This window comes from Meriones unguiculatus, chromosome 15 (assembly GCF_030254825.1).
Source record: "Meriones unguiculatus strain TT.TT164.6M chromosome 15, Bangor_MerUng_6.1, whole genome shotgun sequence".
NCBI classification, from domain to species: Eukaryota; Metazoa; Chordata; class Mammalia; order Rodentia; family Muridae; genus Meriones; species Meriones unguiculatus.
In genome coordinates, this window is record NC_083362.1 from 43,943,671 (window position 1) to 43,965,018 (window position 21,348).

General features: G+C 43.3%; 1 protein-coding gene across 3 annotated transcripts in view; it reads left to right on the top strand.

Annotated features, from left to right (window-relative positions):
• Plcl1 (phospholipase C like 1 (inactive)) overlaps positions 1–18,647 on the top strand; it is a 307,260-nt gene extending 288,613 nt beyond the window's left edge. For all 3 annotated transcript variants that reach the window (XM_060368372.1, XM_060368373.1, XM_021651015.2), the window contains exon 6: positions 17,076–18,647. In XM_060368372.1, coding sequence (XP_060224355.1) covers positions 17,076–17,258 — 183 coding nt within the window. In that variant the 3' untranslated portion in view covers positions 17,259–18,647. The remainder of the gene's footprint in view (positions 1–17,075) is intronic.
• The last annotated feature ends 2,701 nt before the right edge of the window (positions 18,648–21,348 follow it).

The window sequence follows — 21,348 nt, forward strand, 5'->3', positions numbered from 1 at the left end:
AGTGCGCAGCTGCTGCACACGGGACTTTCGTTCACGTGGGAGAGGTGGGTGTCAGAGCGCAGCACCGTTGCCTATGGAAGTGCAGCAGCCGTGGGTGGAGGTTACCATAGTAAAGAGGCTGAAGCGAAAACTCTGTTGCTTCATTCACACCCTGGCTGGAGGTTGGCGCCGCCCTCTCTGCCGTCCAGTAAATGCTAGCCACAAGTGTCTATTGAAATGTGCAGTGCCTCATTCAGGTTAAATGAGATTCTCGTTCTTGCATTACGGGCAGCAGACTTTCCCTGAGAACACTGTCTTGGCTGTTGAGCAACACCAGAATTCTAAAGGACAAAGAGAGATCCCTGAACTGTTAATTCCTTAGATGGTGAAGTTGGGCATAGCTACCGACCTGGCACACTCTTGTCAGCAGGTCCCAGTCTGAATCTCATCTTCCTCTGGCCTTCAGAATGATGAACGAGGCTTGATCTTAAAATAGAAACACATTTCCATTTCTTTTAGTAGTCGGAATATTGAGGTTTTGCAATTAGAGTCTGTTCTTTGTATATGTTTTAAGAAGTTTGTTCCTGCTAAGGAAGTCTTTGTATTTCCCCTACTCCGTAAAATAAATGCCATGTATATGCGTAGATGGGGAGCTGAATAAAGTTGGAGACTTTCACTTTAAAGTGGCATAGCACTGCATGCGAATACATTGTGGGTCAATCTGCGTGTGTTCCAAGCACAAACCAAACCAAACCAAACCAAACCAAACCAAAACAAAACAAACCAAAACAAAACAAAACAAAACAAAACAACAATCTATGGGCGTAGGCTAAGAAAAGTGGCCGTGGTGGCCTAATGCCCTTGAGATTAGCATTTATTTATTAAAAGGTACACTTAAAAGGCCACGGATTAGGAAAAATACTGTGTTGTATGGAGTAGGGGCTGTTTTCCCTCCCCCTCTCAAGCTCGCCCTTTGAAGGGAGCTGAGATGCTGCCCAGATCCACTGGTTCCTTGCTAGCTTTGAGATGTCTTCTGGCAGGTGTCAGCTTGAATAGGTGACCACGGAAAGTTAGAGTGGCTCAGGGGATCCCGCCCTAGACTGTTTGGGGTGCTCCATCAACGTTGGTTCACTTAGGCAGCCCTGCAAACACGGCCTCATAGAGTGCGCACATGCCCATAAACATAATTCCCAGGCATGCCTGCAGCGCCCCGAGTCCCTAGGTAACAGAGCTACAGAATCCTGTGGAGGGAGGTGTGCCCAGTGCCTTAAATTTGTTCCTAGAAGGGCTGTTGCCTCTTAGTAAGTGAGGAATGCCCTTTAATGATGTGCTCACCTTTTCGCCTGGTGGTTTTCATCTTCGCGGTGTGCTTCAACTATGGTGGTCCTCCTGTAATTCTACAGGTAGCCGTTCTTACTCCTGGCCCTCTCTCTCTCTCTGCACACTCTTCCTTTGGCTGCTCCTCACAACTTCTCCAGACGAATCCTTAAAAAGGAAGTAAACCTAAGATTATAAATTTTCAGAAAGGGAAGAAAGAGGAGAGTAAGAGATCAAAAATGTTGCTGTCCTTGACCACAGGGAGAGGCCCTTGACATCTCTACTGCACACTGGTCTTGTTATGTAGCTCGGCTTATAAACCTAAGTTTCAAACATTCATTTTTCACTATTAGCAAGTTAAAAATACGGAATCATTTCCTGAGCCGACTGACAGACGAGAAAACCGGTTTTAACTAATATTGGAAAAAGTATATGTATGTTTGTGTGTGTGTGTGTGTGTGTGTGTGTGTGTGTGTTGCATCATGGTGGAAAATAAAATGACAGGCCTTTGGAGATGCATGACAGTTTCAGAGTTTGCTAAGACCATCTTCCACTGAGGTCTGTGACCAGCGTGTTCACTTAGAACGGCAATGTCGGCTTATGCAGGTTAGGGATACACCATTGTGTTGGATGGCTCCGAAAGCTATCAGAATTTGTTTGCAGCTCTACATGGAAGCAGAGGCATGAACTAAATGGCTTCCTAAGGATGTTAATAATCCCTGAAGCACGTGGTGCGTGGACAGTCACTCTTTCTACCCAAGCTCGAAGCAGGGGTGCCCCCTGCTGGACAATGTGAAAATTTCCCATTGTATGGCAGTAGCTGTGCACCGGCGTAAGGAATCTCTTTTATAAACTTTTAACTTTAGGTATATTTACAGATACTCAAATTAACGTGCCTCATATTTTTATTTCCTGAATAGGTTTTCCTCACACAGGTAAGGAATTCTGAAATAAGGAGAAAATAGACATGAGGATGCTGGGATAAATCGAGCTTGAGAAATAGCCCTCAAGTTTAGGCTTGTCTGCACTCTGTTTCATATTTTGCCTTTTTCCTTTCACAGTTCATTGTTTAGTTACCCATTGTTCAGCTTAACTGAATTTATGTGTACTTCTCATACATATGAAATACTCTTAGAAACGAACTTGGCCCCTCTAGCGTTTTTCCTGTCTTCATCCACATCCAAACTTCAGTGACAAAGTCGTTTATACATGCCGAATCCACCTCCTTCCCTCCCACTCATTCTAAACCAGCTTTAATCTGTCTTCCTTCCCGACAGGCCGTTAAATGATTCTCTCCAAGGTCAGCAAAACCTCATTGTGAAGTACCTCAAACACTTCTCAGCTTTTCTTTTATTTGACTGCTTGGGAGCTTCTCCTCGTCCTCGCTGTTACATGCTGCTCCTGTCTCCTTACTGCATCTAAGGCTGTCTTCTCAGAAGCCTTTGCAGGTCTCCTTCACTCTTCCCTTCCTGTTAAATCCAATCCTGGATTGGATCTCTTCACCTCTCTCTCTCTCAAGTGTCGTTCAGACGGTTTTGATCCTCTCTGTGCTGTCAGCTCATGTGGCTCTGTTGCTGAGGTATCTCTGCTTATTTCTGGATGATCCCACTCATTCCCACAGAGCCAATGCCTCTCCTGCCTGCTCCGGTGGAGCCTGTCAGATTCTTACCTCAACGAACCAGCGAACCCTAATTATCCCAGGCAGGAAACTGGGTTTTTGAGGGGGAGACCTTTTGCTGATCCAGGTCCTGTTGGACCAGCCTCCTGGACATCCCTTTAAGAGCTGTCTCTTCCCTCAGCCCCCACCATCGTGGCTGCCTTTCCTTGCCATGCATTTGTTAATTCTCCTCTTTCTTATATGTCCCTGCCCCTTAAATAGCACAGCAGATGGGGAAACTTTCCTAGATATAAAAATGGCATGGCCACCTTACAGCCTCGGCCTCTTTTCAAGCCAGGAAAATGCTTGCTACGAGCATGAGCAAAGATCTGTAAAAAAGCCAGGCCTGGAGGTGGGAACCTGTAATCCCAGCAGCTCAGAGGCAAGAGAACCATTATGGCTGTTGGCTGCCACTTTAGCCAGATAAGTGAGAGACACTTCTGCCCAACTTTCACACACGCATAGGTCTCGTACTCATAGTCACAGGGGGCCCACCCTACCCTCCATGCCTCCTCCCCTGAGCTTCAGTCATCACGTCTTCAGGATGCCTTCACTGGCCGCTCCACACTCAAGCATGTGTCCTTGCTCTGAGTTCCCAAGAGATCCTGTTCCTCCCCGCTTAATTACTTTCTTATCTCCCTCTTCACTCGGTGCTCTTTTCTGTTTCACACAATTAAGTAAATCTCAATGCAGCACGTTCAGACCAAGTTCTAATTAATAAACTTTTAGGATGTCAGGCGAGCTCAGAGAAGCTCTCATTAAATCCCGTGTTTCCCAGAGAAGGAGAGCTAGTGGCATTTTTAAGGTCACTTAGCCAATTCAGAAAGTATTACTCGTTCTTCCCAGAGCTGCCAGCAGGCACAGCTCCATTCTTTCCTTTTCAATATGTTGGTTTTTCTCTGCGAGGTGCCTGGGAAGCCGTACAGTGCGACAGCAGCATAGTTCAAAGCTAATTTTCCCATTGTTATTGACTAGGCAAGTGGTGAGAGCAAAAAAGCAGCAGGCTTGTCCCTTCCCACCTAGCACAGTTTTCCTTGAATTACAGGAACACAGACTACTTTTTTGAGTTCTTTAGCAGAGGCACTGAGCGCATCTTCTGGGTGGAGCCTGGAGGCCCCTCACTCTGTGAACAGGCCACGGCGAGCTGAGCTCTTTTCCTCTCCCTTGGGAGGGGAAGTCCTTGGATGTCTTTCTGGGTCTGTGGCCTTTAGGAAGGTTTGGCTCTGCATCTTTCTCTCGCTCTTTAATTTTGTGTAGCTCTTTCACGTGACACCTGGCTAAGGCTCTTTGAACGTCCCACTTCCAGTCTCTGAAAGGGTTAAAGTTGGTTTTCCTGATTCTTACCTGGTGTTCGGCCATCTCGCAGCTCACTGGCCCAGTTACTGATCTGGCCAGAGCGGATGTGTTCAGAGAGGCAGTACACCTCAGCTCCAGGTCAGTTTGTGCTGCTTTCTTTCTTCTTTTTACTTAATTAGAATAGAATTACATTGTTTCCCCCCTTCGCCTCCCTTCAGGACCCCCCACGTTAACCCCCACATTCCCTTTCAAATTCAGTCTTCTTGTTCTTTAATTGTTATTTTTATGTATAGATCCAGACATTTGGGTGAATAAGTGTGTAAATGCCACCTGCTGAGTCTGTTTAGCATCACTGGCGACTTGAGATTGGATAACTGGTTAGGGACTCCCCTCTAGGAAAGGCTCATTCTCCCTCTCTCAGCAGCGGTTAAGTGACTGTAGCTCTTTGTCCAGGGGTGAGACATCCTACACTGGGTTATCAATCTGGTGTTGGAGTTATTTATGTCTCATTTAGGCAGCTGTATTGCTGACATTTCATGGGTATAGCTTCCCCGTCGTATCTGGAAGACACAATCCTGTAGCAGATTTTCTGCTTCTCTGGCTCTTACCATCAGTTTCTCATTCTTCAATGTTCTCAGGTGCAGGAAAGGTGTTGTAAGTATATATACTGGAGTTGGGTATTCCCCAGGCTTGTTTTCTGCATTTTGACTGTGTTGTGGCTTTCACTGAAGGCTTTTTGTCTGTCCTCTGAGAAAAGAATGTTCTTTGATGTAGGCTGAGAGCTACAGTTACTGTGGGTGTTCAGAATACAGTCGGACCTTACACTGGCTTAGGAAGGTGGCGGTAGGAGGCTCTCCTTTGACATCTGTGATCCCACCAGCCGGCGGTGATTGGCTAGATTTATAGTGCCTGGCACCCTTTCCCTCCTGTTGAGTATGCCGTAGGTCCAATTAGATAGCTGTTGGTTACTGCCAAGATAAAAGCGCCGCTATTGCACCTTTAGGAACTCTTGCCGTGCGGATCATTGTTGTGATTCACAGGCCTCCCAGTCGGGTAGGACTGTTGGATGTTTTCCTCCATTGGCAGTTTACCTCACACCTCTTAATACCAGGGAAGCTAGTCCTCATGGAGGGAGAGATTTCAGGTCAGATTAAGCTTAAGTCCTCTAAATCCTGTGTCTGTGGTGTCTTCAGCCATAGCGCCTTCTGGAGGTAACCAAGAGCAGCAATCGCTTCTTGTTCTGGGAGTTTCTTGGACTACCTGGACAAACACCCAAAAGGAGGATTTTCATGCTTGGTCCTGGAGTTTTAGATAGTGTATGGCTCTTGAGGGTGGCATTATGGCTCCAAATGACATAACTTCATTTAAACTATATACATACATATTAACATATATTTTTAAAATATACATGCGTGCATTTGTGTATTATGTGTAATTTTGATTAGATTTAAAATTATATGATTTTATGTGGCTTTTGAAAACACCCATAACATTGGCACTCAGGAGTACTCTGAAGAGGTTAAAGATGAGGGGTCGTGGGTTGCTTTGTTTATTATGGATCCATGGTTACAGAAGGTATCATCAAACCTTGTCAGAGAGTTCCTGATTTTCTACAAGAGTAACTGAAAGTTCTTCTAACTCTTTTCTTTGTTTTCTTAGTTCACATATCAAGTTCTAAGGAATATCAGCTACTGTCTTGTCAAAGAGCAGAACATTCCGCACTGCTTCCACTAGCTCCATTTTCACAGTAATCTATTCTGGGAAGAAATCTGAAGCCCAGATAGAAGGAAGGATCAGGGAGGCGATGGAATGACACAAAACTGTAGGTTTTGTGAATGTATGGTGGGTTTTGTCCCCCCCAGGCATATACATTTATAAAGTTGATTTAAAAATAAAAAGGTAAAAATGATGTTATTTGACATTTAGAAGAAATGTTTTGACACATATATATGAGTTAGTGGTGCGAATTCCATAAAGTCAGCAGGAGTGAGACTGGGGAACATAAGTCTCCTTGGAGATGGCGCTTGCTCGCTGCTGTGGCCTTGCCATTTCTCACAACAGTGTCTGTCTGTCACTTCTGCTTTCACCGAGGCCACTGAGGATGGAGGCATTCTCTTCAAAGGTGTTAGGGTTATGTGAACTTTGGTTTGGGCTCTCGGTTAAAAAAATCAACAGCGTGAAAGTTTTTCTGGGATGCTTAGGCTGAGTCGGTGTGTGCTGTACAGCAGATGTTAACAGTGTATGAATATTAAGGTCCATTCCATGGATATTAATCAGTAGAAGTATTGTGTCTGTAGAGAGATGTGTAGAGTGGTGTTGACATATGTGGTGACTTGTCAAGCCAGTGTGACCCGGAATGAACAACTGGAAAGTAAATGGAAAGTAAAGTTGCTAGACCTCCCTCCTACCTATGTAGGGCGTTAAAAACATTCAGCACGAACAGACTCCTGATGTATCAGTTTGTGTTGAGGGCAGCTTGAGTGTGAGAGCCCTAACTTGAGAGGATGTCAGCCTTGTGGAGAAGAGGTATAGGCCTTCCCGTGGAGCAGCCATTGGTTTGGTGTTTAATCAAATGCTATGATGGATTTGAGACAACAGAATAAACATTCATAACGGACCAGTTCTCCAATCAGCCATGGCTGTGGAGGCCGAGTTGGCCATAGACTCAGCTTGGTTAGGATGAAGAGGCAGAACACACACCAGGAGCTTCACCAGCCTCACTCGCTGGGTAGACAGTATATTGCAGTCAGCCCTCTGGCGAGTCTTCTTGGCAACCCTTCCCTCCAGTTTACACAGAACTGGGACTCGGGCCAGCAGGAACGGGTGCTTTCCAGTTCTGGGAATAGGCCTGGGCTACAGATGCTCATATCCAGCCTACTTAAACATTAGTAGCAGAGACTAAAGAGTGAATGTCCTTGGTGAAAGGACACGTGTAGACCAGACACAGTAATGGGGTGGTAGGGTGCCAACACCGGAAAGTGGCATGGCAGCTGTCTTTGGAGTTGCAGAACAAGGGGTTCAGTGTTAGAAAAACCTGTTTGCTTTTGACATCTGTGGGCACAGCTTGGGGCAGAGCAGCTGAAGCTGTTTTGAGGTCAGTTCACCTTTGCTGCGGGCTGTTGGTTTTACGCCTGCACTCTTATTCTATCAAAATTGCCTTTGATGATCAACCAAGTAATCACTAATTGGAGCCTTGTAATTAGAAACTTCTCAAAAAGAAACCTTACGCAGAAAATATCAGATTGCACTTTAGAAACATGCTCTTCTAATGTTAGTAAGGACCGCTCCAGCTCTTGTCTGCCAGGACCTTTGGAGCATCCTACATCTTTCAAGTTGTTATGGGTGAGTCTTTGGAGATGGAAACGGTTTGAAGCTTCTGCAGTGGTGGCTTCGCCAGGTCTTTCAGTGCTGTCTGATGGCAAATACAAGGAATGATGAACTTAGATTTCAAGGTCATTTTTTCCCCCAGTGGAAGGTCCTTTGAGATATTAGAACATTGCAAGAATGAAGAATGCTGGTTTGTTGAATTTTTATTTGAAATGCAGGAAGTTACTTTAGCACCAATGCAGAGGTGAATGTCAATCTTCTATCTTTTCTTATTAGCTCTGTTAACCTAGAGGTGGAGAGCATAAGCACGCAAGGCAGAGTAGAGGAATCAACAAGCCTTGCCTTCCGTCATCCTGCTGAATGGTTCTTTTGTGAAAACAGTGGCAAGGATTCTTTAACACTGGGAACTGAAATTCATAAAGCTTTCAGAATCACATTTTTCAAGTTTAGCTTAGGTTTTTCTATTATTCAGCTCAGTGGTGGTGAAGCAATTTTGTTGACATTTTCTGTAAGTGGATTAGGCTTGCAATCATTGCCCACAGCACCCAGATGGCCTTTCAAATGTTGCACCCTTGAAGGAACCCATCACAGGGAATCTAGAGAACGATAGCAGGTCTGTCACAGACAGTGCTGTTCACCATTAACCCCTTTTGCTGACAGACGCCTTCAGTTCATTTTTGCTTTCTCCTGTTTTTTTTTTTTTTTTTTTTTTTTTTTTTTAAATAGCGGTTTAAAAAAACCTTTACTGTGGAGTAAGCAACCCTTCTGCATATCACAGAATTCTGTAGCCTTGAAGTGATGAGACAGTCAGTTACTGGAGGTGAAGGAGGATGACTCATCCTGGGGATCCCCAAATAAAGCTTCCACATTCGTGCGGGTACCTCTTAAAAAACAGCCTGGCTCTTTTCCAGGATAGAGTAGTGTTGCAATCCTGATTTTATTCGTGGGGCCATCTTCCCAAGCTTCACTGGATTCTTTGTGTCACTGTCAAAATGTCTTTAGCTCTCAAGGTTCATCCTTCTCGGAGTTCTGGTTCTTCTCAAATTTTGTGAGCCGCCATCTTTGCAGACCAACTTGCATGGGAGGTACCTGGGCTCATTGCTATTACAAGGAGGAATCATCTCTGAGAATTAAATGATGAGTCCCTCACATTAATAGAGTCCTTCAGAGTCTTAGTTGATGTCCGTTAGGAACCGAGTTCTTTAATGATCTCTTTGGAACTGATCTATTAGGATTTAGGATGGTATCTTCTTAAAGATTTATTTTAGTTTTATTTTTGAAGTTGTTTTACCTGCATATATGTCTGTGTGCCATGTGTATCAGTGCCTATGGAGGCCAGAAGAGGGTATTGGACTTCCTGGGGCTGGAGTAAATGACTGGAGTAAAATGTAAGTAATTTCCTCATATATTAGGAAGTGGACAGCACTGTTACTCTTGACAGTAAAGTATTGCATTACTTACTGAGCAAGTGAAACAGAGACATAGGGGAAACCCGCATAGGTAGATAATCCCACACCTGCAACAGCACTCTACTAAACAACCTTGTGGTGACAGGTGTGGGAGTTTTCCTCAGGAGCTGTTGGTCAAGGGGGGCTTCAGAGGCCCCCAAACAATGCAGGCTCTAGTAATTTCTGCTGCTGTCAACCAGGACTAGAGAGTAGACCCTATCGCTAAAGACACCACCACATAGCTCAGCTGCAGGCTGGACTGGAGCTGGAATTGTCCTCTCTACCGGTTAATGTTCAAAGTGGGAGAAGGTAAATGCAGACACGTGGGTGAGAAAGGGCATCAGTGGCCTTATCCAGCTACAAACTCTGTGAATTATAAAGTCAACCTTCCAGGCAAGATATGCCCAGATATAAAACAGTAGCACAACTGTTATGGGTGCAACCAGCTATCTTCTGGTTGGATTTGAGGCCTGAACCACCAACTGAGTCCTCTGAGTAGTGCTGTAAACGCAGCCAGCAACCCATGCCTAGGCAGTTCATAGGCCTAAGTGAAGAGCTTGCTACTGTTGTTTAACAAAATTCACAAGGCACCAAATTTTCTTCCCATTGTCTTTGTTTACACCCATGACAAAAGCTACTCTCAGCTTTAATCAGAGGATCTTCTCTTTTTAGTGAACGTTAGTAAATACAGAGACTATGGATATCCAAGATTCTGAGAATAAGTAGTTGTTGAAGACCCAGCCCTAAATAAAATATTCTAAGTTTCAAAGAACATTGTGAAATGGGGGATAAAAGAAAGGTGAGAGCTAGAATATGGGGGAAATGGCTGTTAAATGCCATCACCTTGGCATAACATAACCATTGCAGTCATGAACTCAAAGCAGCTGGGTTGCTAGCCAGGCAAGAACAGTCAGCAGTCTTGGGGAAAGAGCTCACGGGCCCCCGCTACTTACTTAAACTGTTGGCTATTGAATCCGGGAGAGGGGAAGTCATTCTCTTTGTTTGTATATCTACAGCCAAGCCAAGCAGACTCCAGTAATATAGTTTAAATCCATGGTCATACAGATAGCCCTCTGTTGGTCACAAAATAAAATGAATAGACAAGAATATGAGACAGAGATTTATAGAGAAGGGAAATAGGCAGGGTAGGAGGAAGGTAAAAGAAGCTATGGGATGATGAGAGTAATCAGCATGTATTATATACATGTGAAATTGTCAAAGAAAATCAATTAAAAAAATCTAAAATTCTAATGGATCGATGAGCGTGCACAATGGAACTATCTTTTTGTTTTATAAAGTATGTAAATTGTAGTTTAGCATAACAGTTTAAAAAGCGATGTTTTGTTTGTTTGGGGCTCAGAGTTCAGAAGAGCCACAGCCAAAGCTGTGTTGAGCGGAAACTGAAAGCACACATGCTCACTGTGATCAATCTATAGTTCTCCAAAACCCCCTGAAATTAAAAATTCAGCATTCTTCTTGTCATGACGATATGTATGGAACAAGGGCCTCACATGTATTTGAACTTTTTCAGTGACAAGTAGAATGTCTCTAAATTATACATTGCCATTTTTCCCAAAAGTGATCTGAACACTGATAACTTAAATAAGACCTTTCAATTATTATTGCAATCAAGTGATGCATATTCTAATAAGCAGTCCTGTGCACCCTGTAGCCCTTGTAAACATCTTTATTCCCTACACAGTTAAAATGTCATTCTGTGGTGCAACAATCCCAGACCATGTTTAAATAGTTTCATGCAATATTCCAAATACAGCAACATACTTGGGATGCTGTTTTAGTTTCTCAAGTGAAGGATGTTGATAAAGGGGTTTTGGCTTATTTTTTAATGCTAGTTTTTATTTTTTATAAAGTTCATATAGTTTATAAAATATTTTGTTTGCATCCATCCACCATTACCTCCCTCCAACTTTCATAGTCGCACCTCCCACCTCCCTCTCAACTTCGTGTCCTCCCAGTTCACATTACCATTAACCCCTTTAGTGCAATTCATGCTATGCTTATGCACATGGACATGAGCAACCTCCCAGCAGCCATGTCTCCAAATGAGAGTTGACTTCTCCCGGGAGCCGTCAGATGCCAATAGTTCCACGTCTCCCCATGCAGGAATTTTGACAGGCTTTATCTTGTGTGCCTCATGTGCAGGTGATGACAGCTGCTGTGAGTTGATGTGCTTAGCGTCACATCATGTTCAGACACCTGCATTTCACAGCTCTTCCTCCCATCCGCCGGCTCTCGTGTTCTTTCTGTCCATTATTCCAGGATGTTTCCGAGCCTTGGCTGGGCGGTGTGGAAATGGATGATGCACCGGCTGTTGATCACTCATCTATTTATGCTTCATATTTTGACTCATTCTTTAGTCTCTGCATTAATTCTGACCAGAGCGGTAGCAGCACAAATGTGTGGGGTAAACATAAATATTTAGAATGCAGTTTGGCAGCGTGAGCATTTAGCAAAGTAGCAACAGTAGGATAGTCCACAGGGCTTCTCCCCGTGCACACATCTCACAGGAGGGCCAGTATTACAGCGTGCAGAGTCCACCACTTGGTGAGACTACTGATGTCTTTTCTTCCCCAACAACACAGAGCACTTTCTGGCACTATGATCTGGAGGTTGTTTTCTTTGTGCCCAAAAGTGAGCAGTGTCTTCAGGGTGTTACCATCTACTTATGGTGGGTAACTGTTGTAGGGTTTCTGTTGCTGTGAAGAGACACTGTGGCCACGGCAACTCTTATAAAGAAACACATTTCACTGGGGCTGCCTTACAGTTCAGGGGCTTAGTCCGTTTTTGTCACGGTGGGAAGCATGGTGGCATTCAGGCAGACATGGTGCTGGAGAGGTAGCTGAGAGTTCTACATGTGGATCGACAGACAAGCAAGAATACACACACAGAGAAGGGGGAGGGAGGGAGAGGGAGAGAGGGGGAGAGGGAAAGAGGAAGAGGGGAGAGAGAGACAGACAGGAAGAGGAAGAGAGAGAGAGAGGAAAGGGGGAGAGAGAAAGACTGGGCTTGGCTTGAACATCTCAGACCTCAATGAACAGAGTCATGCCTACTCCCAAAAAGCTATTCTTCCTAATAGTGCCACTCCCTACAGACCTATGGGGAACATTTTCATTCAAGCACCACAGCAACCAAGATCAGGGGCAATAGCCTGTGTTATTGGGGGTGCTTCAGGTCTTCCCTGATACCCCACTAGGGAGGGATTCAACTCCAGGCATAAAAACTTGTAATGTATAACCCATGTTTGCTTACTCATGCAGGGTACCTCTGTTCAAATTCATTTTTGTCGGTATTATATCTCTTAATTAGCTTTAAAACTTCTTCCTGTATCCTTAGTTTTGGCTAACCCACACTCTACCCTCTCCTTTCCGTAATCCCTGTACCCTCACTTAAACCTTTAACTCTGAGAATTCCTCCCATCTCCTGGGCTTTTAACCTTTTAAAATAATGTGGAGACTCCCTGACCTTTAGCTTTCGAGTCAGTGATGGCCATGCAAGCCTACCGTTGTCTAGCTACCATATAGTGGGTGGAGTAAACCATACTGTCTACGTCATGTTGGTCTCTATGGGCAGCTTTTCCATCAGTGGCGTCTAGTGGGTATGGGATCCCTGGCTGTGGATCTGTTCTCTCCCATAGAAAGACTATCAGGAAGTAAATCTGCCTGAAATTGAGTATCTGGGTATACACTCAGATACTCACACAGCTTAGAGATAACCTTCACTTCTTTGGGTGTGTTTTTGTGTACATGTACGGCTCTTTCTGTTCCCAGAGTCCCAGCCAGCTGCCTTGAATATTTGTGGTATGCCCTGAGACAGTCCACACATTTCCTTCACACGTGACAAAGGCACTGGCCACTGTATTTTCCTCTGCTCTCACGAAGTGACTTCACAAGGGAGGTGCCGCTCACGGGAAGGGTGGGTGTGGAAGAGCTGTGATGGCTTCTGAGAGTGACTCTGCCAGATTCTGAAACATTGGAGGAGACTGCAGGTTTTGGTAAGAGAAGAAGGAAAAAAAAACACTAAAGTCTTAAATATCTTCCAATAGATTATAAAAAACATATTATGATTTGTAGTTAGAATTCTGTTTCCTTTCATGGGTGTGGTATCATGAGATAATGAGACATCACTTCATACTTGGTATCTCAGTTTTCAATATGGCATTGGCTATTATTTGATGTCCTGATAGTATGTTATTGACTGCAATCTGTTTATGAATCCCAAACCTATGAGATATTATTGTATGAAAGATATTATTGTATGATATCTTCCTAGATATCATAAGGACTAACTTGTCAGAATTATTTAAAGAGGTAGTGCTGTGATACAGTCCAAATCCTGTTGGATATTTCCTGATTTCTAGGCAATGTACTTTAATTGCCATTATGCAGTTAACAGAATTTGGCGAGGAATGTCTAGTGTTTGTTTTTAAATATGTATTAACTATCATTAGTTTTTAGCTTCAACTTCTTGCAATGAAGTGTTGTGATTTTTCATGTTTCCAACTGGTACATTCTCAGTTTGTTGCAACTGCTGTGCAACCTTATGTTTAGAAGCCAAATAATCATGGAGGCCGAGGGAGTGGTACATGCCTGTCATGGCTGTTCTTTGTGTCCCATCAGCATTGTATGCTGGGGAGACTCCATGCTACTCTTACCTTCCCCTCTGAGCTATGAATTCCCACAGGCTTCCTGACAGGAGTGGCAGCTTGACATTCTTTCAAGTTGAGAATTTTTTTGTGTGTGTGCATTAATTTTGCTTTATATGCATGACAGCCTCAGATTCTTTTTTGTGTACAAGAAGTGTTTCAATTTATATGCCACTAAGAAAATAAAACCCTCTTTGTTTCACGCTCCCTCCAAGACCTCTGCTTGAGGAGAGGAGCATCAAAACATGCTTTAAAATGCCTTTGTGGAATGTGCCTTAAGTACACACTATTCAAGAGTCAATTGCCTGATATAGCTTGAGGGACATGCTATGAGGACGGAGATGTTTGTGACAGAACGGAGAGAGGGGCAGATTCCTTGTTAGGGGAAATTTCTGAGCAAAAACTGGGAAGAATCACTACAGAGAAATAGGGTCCTTAGTAACATACATCACCGCTGTAAAATTTTCTAGAATAAGAAACTAAATTGCTCTTCTAGTTCCAATGTCTTAATTGGGAAGTTCCAAGAGAGAAAGACTGTATGGTTTCTTGAGCCACAGAACAGAAAGATACCCTAATCCTAGCTCCTGTAAATCCAACCCTTGTATGCAAGTTCTTCATAGCCTTTCATTTTTATTCCTTCATTCACTACTGATTTTAATTTGTATGTGTGTGTGTTTCCTCTGCTAGTGTGTGCCGTCGCCTGGGTCTATAGGACATGATGTATCTGTGTTCTTGTGCACTGGTACAAACTGTTTTCTCCAATAGACCATTGTATTCTAGAGAGACTGACTTCTGTTCACCAGAACTGGCACGGTCTGGCATTTAGGCTTGGATGCCACCTCTCAAAACTGGGGCAATGACAGTGGGCTGATTAAAATGCACTTCAGAACCTGCTGCAGGAAAAGGGATGTGAGCGTGTTTGTTATGCATTTATGTCACCAAGACTGATAGCTTGGTGTGTTTCTCTTTTTTTTCTCTCTTACAACTACAAAAAAAACAAAACAAAACAAAACAAAAAACCAGTTTACTTTTAGAACTGATGATCATTTTCAAACTAAGTCTAAAGACTTTCAAACAAAACTATGAAAATGATCTTAGGTGTGACTTTTTAATAAAGAAAGTTTTCCATTTTTAAAAATGCTATCAATATGCACACCCTTGCAAACAGACTCTTGTAGAAGCATTTTAAACATGCTCCCCAAGTCCGTATTACACAATAGTTGCAGGTTATTTACAATGGTAGTAGAAAGGCTTAAGTGCTTTTCAGATCATTTATAGCAGTTTATTGTGATCATTAAATCATAAACAGCCTTTCAACCTGTTTTCTTCATTCTTAGAACTTTGAGGAAGCCAAAAGACGTCCCAGTTATCTTCACAGAAGGGAAAGTGGCCCACACTGCCACTGGTGGGAGGCACTCTGACACTTGTCCCTGCCTGGGGGGCTCTTACTCTGTCCTGTATTTCTGGTCCCACATCCCATCTGCAGAGTCTGTCAGTCAGGGTCATATGGGCAGCCATTTTCTTTGTCTCTGTTGTTCCGTGGGTAACAATGAGTAGGTGACTTCATTGTACTTTGGGGAGGGTATGATTTACTCTTGAAAGAGCCCATATCTTGAAGTGGTGAGGACCACGGACCCTTGAAGTAACTGTAGATCCACACCCAGGAGCGATGTGACTCAGGAAAAGGTGGTCACACGGGGGCTCTGTTTTTCAGTAGGTAAACTGAGCTTAATAAAAATAGCTATCTCCTGGGAGGTTGTGACATCTGAATGAAAGATTACCTGCACAGAGTAGGTCCTTTATGTGTTCTAATACCTTTACTTCCTAATAATTTCATTCTATAAATTATAGGGGCCTTCAGTATTCAGGTCCAGAGAGGCTTCATTCATTATTCATGCTGTTAAGAGACTTTTCCAGTTTCCAGGGATGCTGTGAACACTTGCCCCCAGGAAATGCATCTCTAACTGACAGGCCTCTGCCTGCAGTCTCTGCTTATTGCCTTTGAGGATCTTAGTCTCAGGGTGTGTTGGAAGGGGCCCTAGGCCTAGAAGGAAAGACTATAGTCCATCCTTAGGAGGCTGTGAGCTTGTGCCAGCCCTGTAACCTCGTAATTCCTATCTCCTCACAAGAAAGCTTCACCCATCCATCCTCCAAGCATACTTCTAAAATCCTGGTCCATGTTTGGGGTTATTGAAGTCAATTCATGTTAGCACAAACCCTGGGCGACGTGGAGCCACGGCTTACTGTGAGGTATGAGCAAAAGGACTTAGCTGTCCCTGCAACAGCTAAGTCAGAGTCAGCTACTGACTTTATGTAGTTTGTGGTAATGAACATTTTCAGGCATTTAAAAGCAAGTGGTCTATATACATCACGAGAAAATGGCATCCATAAAATTAAAGAAAGGTTGCATTCCATCGTGGAATATGTTGCCTGGCAGACAATGGTCATCTCTCCGAGTGAGACTGCGCTTCATAGAATGCTCTTGCAGCCCCTGCACCCTCAGCTTTTCAGGGTCATGGTCGCCTACACTGGTGTGAGGATAGGAGGAGAGGGGGGGAAGTTACTTCCTCTTTTGTCTGTGTGCCACAGAAACACAGCCCACTTCGGCACACTTCTGACATCCTTCAGGCCCTGAGCCAGTGTCAGTGCACACACTTAAACACTGTAATATAATAAATTCAAGTCAAAAATAAAACTAGCAGGAAAAACTTTTTTCTGGCACGTTGATGCAAACGACAGCCAGCGTGTCCCAGCAACCCTGGTGCGCCCTTTGTTTTGATGGGTGTGTGGTGCCTTGAGAGGAAGACAGGAACCTTGTCCTCAGGATGCTGCAAAGCACAGGAGAGCGATGCACCAGCTACCGATGCACCAGCAGAGGTCTGAGGAGATAACCCAGTCCTAGAGCAGCTCAGCAGGCGTGAGGCTGTGTGCCGTCCACCACCGGATGCTTTCCTTTGTGCTGTTTTCTCTGGTGAGCCAGCTTAATTTTCAGTTGTGTGGGAGAACATCTTTCCTTGCTTTCGTCAGAATCTGGAAGTGTCGGTCTGACTGGACAGGAACCGCGATAGCGTACCAACTCTCAGACTGTGGGATGGGGGGTCCCGGTGTTCTCAGTGCATTCACACGAGGTCCCGATGCGGTTCCTATGCCAAAGCGTGGCCAGCAAGCGTGCAGTGAGCTGGGGGGCTAGGTCTGAGGTTGCAGAACTGAAGAGCCAAGAAAATGGCTCCCATCTTGCTGGAAAAGAACTTTGGGTATGTCCCTGGAAAAGTGAGCGCCTAAGTCTGGGTGTGTCTCATACCTTGTCGGCGTCTCTCAAGAAACAGAGCAATGTCACTGCATGAGCCTGGCCCATAACGTTCTTCTTTGCTGTTTCTACCATTTGTAGGGACAAGGAGACCTGCTGAAGAACGCCAAGAATGAAGCTATAGAGAACATGAAGCAGATGCAGCTGGCCTGTTTGTCTTGTGGACTGAGTAAAGGCCCTGGCAGTGGGGCCGAGGCCAAGGGCAAGCGCAGCCTGGAAGCAATAGAGGAGAAGGAAAGTAGCGAGGAGAATGGGAAGTTGTGACCTGGGCAGTGCACATGCCCTTGTCAGGGACTCTGATTTCCCATTCTTGTCTTTCTGTTTTGTTACATTCTTCAAATGCTCACAGAAATGATGCCCTCTATGGGCTGCTGTACATAAACATATGTTTTCACAGTGTCAGTATTTTCCTGTAGTTAATTTATCTAAGTTAAAACTTTTAGTAACAGTGTTTTAAACTCTGAGCTGTGGCTGTCTGTGTGCATGTGTGTGTGTGTGTGTGTGTGTGTGTGTGTGAGAGAGAGAGAGAGAGAGAGAGAGAGAGACCCTGTTAAAATCTGTTCTCTGTCGTATTATTGGTTTTAGTTTTTATCTTGATCATCATTTGGAGACAGCTGATAATCTGAATCCTAATGGACATTTATTGTAACTCATTGCGTGGTTAGTTTTGTCTCTCTGCCTTTGTCATTTAATTTTGGAGATCTTAGCACAGCTTATCATTGAAGAAAACCAAATTATCAAAGCAAAAGTGTTTCATAGATTACATGTAGATTTAAAAAAAAACCTCAAAATTATAGTAGAAATAAAAGTGAATAAAAAATCTTTTAAAATTAGAAATCTGGAAAGATAAATTAATTTCTTCATTTAGCAAAATCATTAAAATATTTACTATACAACATCAAATTTAGGAAGTTTCTGTAGGTGTTTACTAAGCGTGTGCTTTTGGTAGAAAAGCTCGACACAGTAAATTGGTAGCTACCAGGCGGTACTCTGAAGCACACTAAATGATCTGTTGTAGCTAGGATTGTTGATTTGACAGTGGCATTCACTTGTGAAATTTCAAGGTTTGTAGGAAGACCTCTTCTCCTGAGGTGTGAGCTTGGGATTAATTTTCTATTATCAGTTGTGGGCAGACACAAGTACTTGGCAAGGATTAAATTTCATATAGGGTACTAAATTTAAAGACATTGTTAAAATAATATCATACCATCATGTTGAGCTGACAAATTCTATAAGTCAGATAACATCTTTATGAAGATTTGGGAGCTAGCAAATTAGGCAGCATGTATGGGATAATTTTAAAACATACAGTAAAACACAAGCAAATGGCTAATTAGAGTACATAATTTTATCTAGATAATTTTACCCTAATGTCTTCATAAACTTCTTAAATATAATGTTTATTCATTACCACCAACAGAACTAAATGTTCTATGGTTATGAAAGAATATATTTATTTAAAACATTGCTTTTATTTTGAAAAGCTTCTTAATTAATTTGATTAACAAATACGCTAATTTGGGGGAGCCTAGAGAAGATAATTGTTGAAATTTTGCAAATAGCAACATCCTCTATAGCTACTGTGTTCTTTCTGAGTTTTCTTATTCTCTGTTCTTGTTGCACACTACCAAAAAAGTAAAGATGTCAAAAACAGGTCTCTTGTTCTCTTTTCTTGTGAATTTATTGAAAAAAAAAAAATCAAACAAACCACAAAACAAAGTTTTTTTTTTCTTATGTAAAAATGTTAGAGAGCACACCATTTTCACAGACCATATATCATAAGTTTACTCACCAGGCTAAAACCAGGAACGTGTGGGGAGAGGACTGGGTTCATTTGAAGACAAATTCCCAAGGATGCAATGATTGCCTGATGGTTTTTACCTGTTACACTGAAGCCACCGTGAGATTAACAGTGAAGAAGAGTTGTTGTGATTCCATATGAGGAAGGGTAAGCACTACTGACAGAAAGAAGAGCTGCCTCACATCAGCCAGCTGGAGGCTTCCTCGGTGTCTCAAACTTCATTTGGATCAGTCCATGACTTACACGTGATAAAGCTGGGTGGCAAAAACATAAAGAATATACATAATTTTTTTCTTTGCTTTGGGGTCAAACATAGTCTTTAGAAGTCCCTAGTTCATTCCATCCATCCTTAAGCTCCGTTCATATGTAGCATCTATTCCATCTTGTGGAGAATATTCTGTGGACTCTTTCTCCTCTGATACTCTCCGGGAAGTTGTCAGCACCTTTTTTTTATGTTCAATTTTTTGTTTGTTTTCCTTGAATTTATTTATTTATCTAATACAACGTATTCACATTGTATCCCACCTGTAGCCCCTCCCTCATCTCCTCCCAGGCTCACCTTCCCTCCCTCTTTTCCCTTTATGGCCCTCCCATAGTCCACTGATGGGGAGGTCCTCCTCCCCTTCTTTCTGGCTCTAGCCTATCAGGCATCATCAGGACTGGCTGCATTGTCTTCTTCTGTGGCCTATAGGATAAACATACTAAAATCTGAACACCTAAAGAAGCTAAGTGAGCATTTAGTCAGAGTCCTCCTTCTTGATTAGTTTCTTTACGTGTACAGATTTTAGTAGGTGTATCCTATATTATATGTCTAATATCCACTTATGAGTGAGTATATACCTTGTGTCTTTTTGCTTCTGGGATACCTCACTCAGGATGATCTTTTTCGGTTCCCACCATTTACCTGCAAATTTCATGATTTTCTTGTTTTTTATCGCTGAGTAGTATTCCATTGTGTAGATGTACCACATTTCTATATCCATTCCTCAGTTGAGGGGCATCTGGGTTGTTTCCAGCTTCTGGCTATTACAAATAAAGCTGCTACAAACATGGTTGAGCAAATGTCCTGATATGCCTAGGAGTGGTATAGCTGGACCTTGAGGAAGCATTATTCCTAATTGTCTGAGAAAGCACCAGATTGATTTCCAAAGTGGTTGTACAAGTTCACATTCCCACCAGTAGTGGGGGAGGGTTCCCCTTTCTTCACAACCTCTCCAGCATGTGTTGTCACTTGAGTTTTTGATCTTAGCCATTCTGATGGGTGTAAGGTGAAATCCCAGGGTTGTTTTGATTTGCATTTCCCTGATGACTAACGACGTTGAACATTTTTTTATGTGTTTTTCGGCCATTTGATATTCCTCTGTTGAGAATTCTCTGTTTAGCTTTGCACCCCATTTTTAAATTGGATTATTTTATATGTTGCTGTTTAACTTCTTGAGTTCTTTATATATTCTGGATATTATCCCTCCGTCAGATAAAAGGTTGGTGAAGATCCTTTCCCAATCTGTAGGCTGTCATTTTGTTCTGACGACAGTGGGACTCTGGCCAAATGCTCAAACCCTATACAGAAAGGCAAAGAGGATGGACATCAGAAGAGAGAGAAAACGGATCAGGACAGGAGCCTGACACAGAGAACTTTTAAAAAGGATCTACCCTGCAGGGTATCAAAGCAGATGCTGAGACTTATGGCCAACCTTTGGGCAGAGTGCAGGGAATTTCATGAATGTAGGAAATAATGAGACCTGGAGAGGACAGGAGCTCCACAAGGAGAGCAACAGAACCAAAAAATCTGGGCACAGGGATCTTTTCTGAGACTGATACTCCAACCAAGGACCATTGATGGAGATAAACTAGAACCCCTGTACAGATGTAGCCCATGGCAGTTTAGTGTCCAAGTAGGTTCCATAGTAATGGGAACAGAGACTGTCTCTGACATGAACTGATTGGCCTGTTCTTTGATCACTTCCCCCTGAGGGGGAGCAGCCTTACCAGGCCACAGAGGAAGACAGTGCAACTACTCCTGATGAGATCTGATAGACTAAGATCAGAAGGAAGGAGAGGAGGACCTCCCCTATCAGTGGATTTGGGGAGGGGCATTCGTGGAGAAGGGAGAGGGAGGGTGGGATTGGGAGGTGAGGAGGGAGGGGACCATGGGGGGAGAAAAAATGAATAAAGTATAATTAATAAAAATTAAAATAAAAATGGAAAATAAAAGAAGCTAAACAAGAATGAGGACCCTAGGGAAGTTGCTCAGTCCTCATTCAGAAAGGCAAATGGGATAGCAGAAGCAGAAGAAAACAGAGAACAGAACAGGAGCCTGACACAGAAGGCCTCTGAAAGACTCTATCCTGCAGGGTATCAGAGCAGATGCTGAGACTTATAGCCAAACTTTGGACAGAGGGCAGGGAATCTTATGAAAGAAGGGAGAGATAGAAAGACCTGTAAGAGAAAGGAGCTCCACAAGGAGATCAACAGAACCAAAAAATGTAGGCCCAGGGCAAGGACCATGCATGGGGAGGACCTAGACCTCTGCTCGGATGTAGCCCGTGGCAG